This window comes from Lipotes vexillifer, unplaced genomic scaffold, assembly GCF_000442215.2.
Source record: "Lipotes vexillifer unplaced genomic scaffold, Lipotes_vexillifer_v1.1 scaffold2818, whole genome shotgun sequence".
Taxonomy (NCBI): Eukaryota; Metazoa; Chordata; class Mammalia; order Artiodactyla; family Lipotidae; genus Lipotes; species Lipotes vexillifer.
In genome coordinates, this window is record NW_006792582.1 from 148,273 (window position 1) to 150,367 (window position 2,095).

Here is a 2,095-nt window from a genome sequence, read left to right on the forward strand (position 1 = left end):
CAGCAGGAAATCACAGAGACGCCATAACTGGCCAACTCGTGATCCTCAGCAGTAGGGCCAGGACACAGGCCCAGCGACACCAGGTGAGCGCCAGGAATGTGTGAGGGTGGGCACCGTCAACCATCTCAGCCCCCACAGGCTCTCTCCCTGGCCAGTCTGCAAACTCAGCCTCCACTCCAGCTGCCCCAGCCTCAAGGTACCATCAAGGGCAAGGAGAGGAGACAGGGATGCTGCCTAGATAAATGGACCCATGAGTTAGGAGCAAGAAAACTGTCCCTGAAATACCAGCAATCTTGGGAATTGGGGGGTTGGAGAGGGTGTCAGTCAGCCTCATTTCCCAGAGAATAACAGCAACTCAAGACCCATCAGAAAGAGAGGCAGGAAGGGGAGGGAGAGGTTCTCTTCCCAGCTTTTGATCAGAAGCCAGCAGTCAGGCTGGGAGGAGATGAGGAACTGAGAGGGGGAAGTTAGAGCAGCTGACTTGGTCTCAGCCGGATTAGGGGGGAGGGCAGCTAAAGAAAGGTTGTGTCCATGCAGGCACCAGGGGGCTGCTGCAGATATTCTGAATCTGTGATCCCCTGAAGCTCCTTTTCTTGGGCCTCTGGTACCGGGGCTCTGAGAGTGATTCAGAGCAGCTGAGGTTTCCGGTATACCCATGCTCTGCCCAAAGTGATAGGCCTCTGGCTGGGTGAGACGCCCAGCACAGGGCTCTGGGTACACACTCAGACTCTCAGACCTTCAGTCCCTGGTTACCTGGGACTGAACAGGCTGTGATGAAGGAGGTTGGGAAGAGGCAGATGGTGGGTCCAGGGTCTAAGCCTGCCCTGGCTCTGCCAGGAGTGAGAGCAGTGAGAAGAGATGACTAAGTTCCTTCCTATGGAGATTCCCCCATGCAGGCTGGTCAGGGCAGGGACATGGGCAGAGGAAGGGACAGCTTATCCTCACAGTCCCCAGATCGCCCCAGTCTCCACCTGCCAGCCCTTGGAAGCATCTTCTCCACACCCCTCCCCCAGCCCCATATTTCCTAGAAACAGCAGTAGCAGCTGGGGAGGTTTTGATACTCATAGAGAACCCAGCACTAGAAGGAGGAGGGGGGCAGGGGAGACACAAAGGTTCAGGTGAGAAAGTCTGAACAAGGGGTGTCAATAGAGAACGACCTCTTTTCCTCCAGCGCGTTATCATGGCTGTTTAGACTCAGAGGCGTGCCCTGCACCGCCCCAGACTTCTCTATAAGATGAGGAAAGGGAGGAAACAAATTTGGAACAGGATTCCCAGGAGGTCCCAGTCACCCTCCTGCTCTCCCCCGCCCTCTCCCACGCCTCGCTCTAGTCTGCCCACGCAGAAGCCTGCGGTCCGCTGCCGTCCCCTTCCTCTCCCAGGCAGCGATCCAGCCGACCCGCGCCAGACACACAGCGACCAACAAAGTCACGCTTCCGAGTCACGTGCCCACTGTTTTCCTCCCTCCCTCCGACCGGCGGGGGGCGCGCGGAGGAAGGGCGCAGAGGTTTGGGGTGCGGCGGACCGTGACAGCGCCGACTCCCGCCTGGGGACGCGGGCCGCCGCGGGATCCCTGCCCTTCCTCAGCCCCCGGCTGCTTGGCCTCCCGCAGCCCAGTCCCCAGGCCGGTGGGCTGTGGCCGCGCCGGACACTGGCTCGCTCGCTCACACACTCACCACAGTGACCGGGGACACCATGGCGGAGGCGGCGGCCGCAGCAGCTGGCACCCGGCGCCAGGCTGCAGCTGCCAGGACGCGCCCGCAGCCAGGTGGGGAGGCGACGACGTAACAAAGCCCCAGTGATGGACAATACCTCCCGCGCGCCGGGCGCTGAGGGTTCTGTCTGCGATCCCCACGACGTCACTGCAGACACGGCCAATGAGCAGGCTGGAGTCGGCTGGGGGGGTGGGGCGGGAGGAGTGAGGGTGGCTGGTGCTGCGGGCTAGACCCCGCCCACCACCCACCCACACTCCCACACCCTCACACCCACACACCCGGCTGCTACTGCCCAGGGTAGAGAGGCTTGCCTATCCCTGGGGGCAGGAGGCGGGGCCCTGCAGGTCCCGCCCCTCTGGGAATCAGTGCCAAGGCATCCTGGA

General features: G+C 61.7%; 1 protein-coding gene across 1 annotated transcript in view; it reads right to left on the reverse strand.

Annotated features, from left to right (window-relative positions):
- Positions 1–1,831, reverse strand: part of TMEM86A (transmembrane protein 86A) — a 4,644-nt gene extending 2,813 nt beyond the window's left edge. Inside the window, exon 1 of the mRNA XM_007465744.1 lies at positions 1,674–1,831. Within this exon, the coding sequence (XP_007465806.1) occupies positions 1,674–1,694 (21 nt within the window). The 5' untranslated portion in view covers positions 1,695–1,831. The remainder of the gene's footprint in view (positions 1–1,673) is intronic.
- Positions 1,832–2,095: the final 264 nt, after the last annotated feature.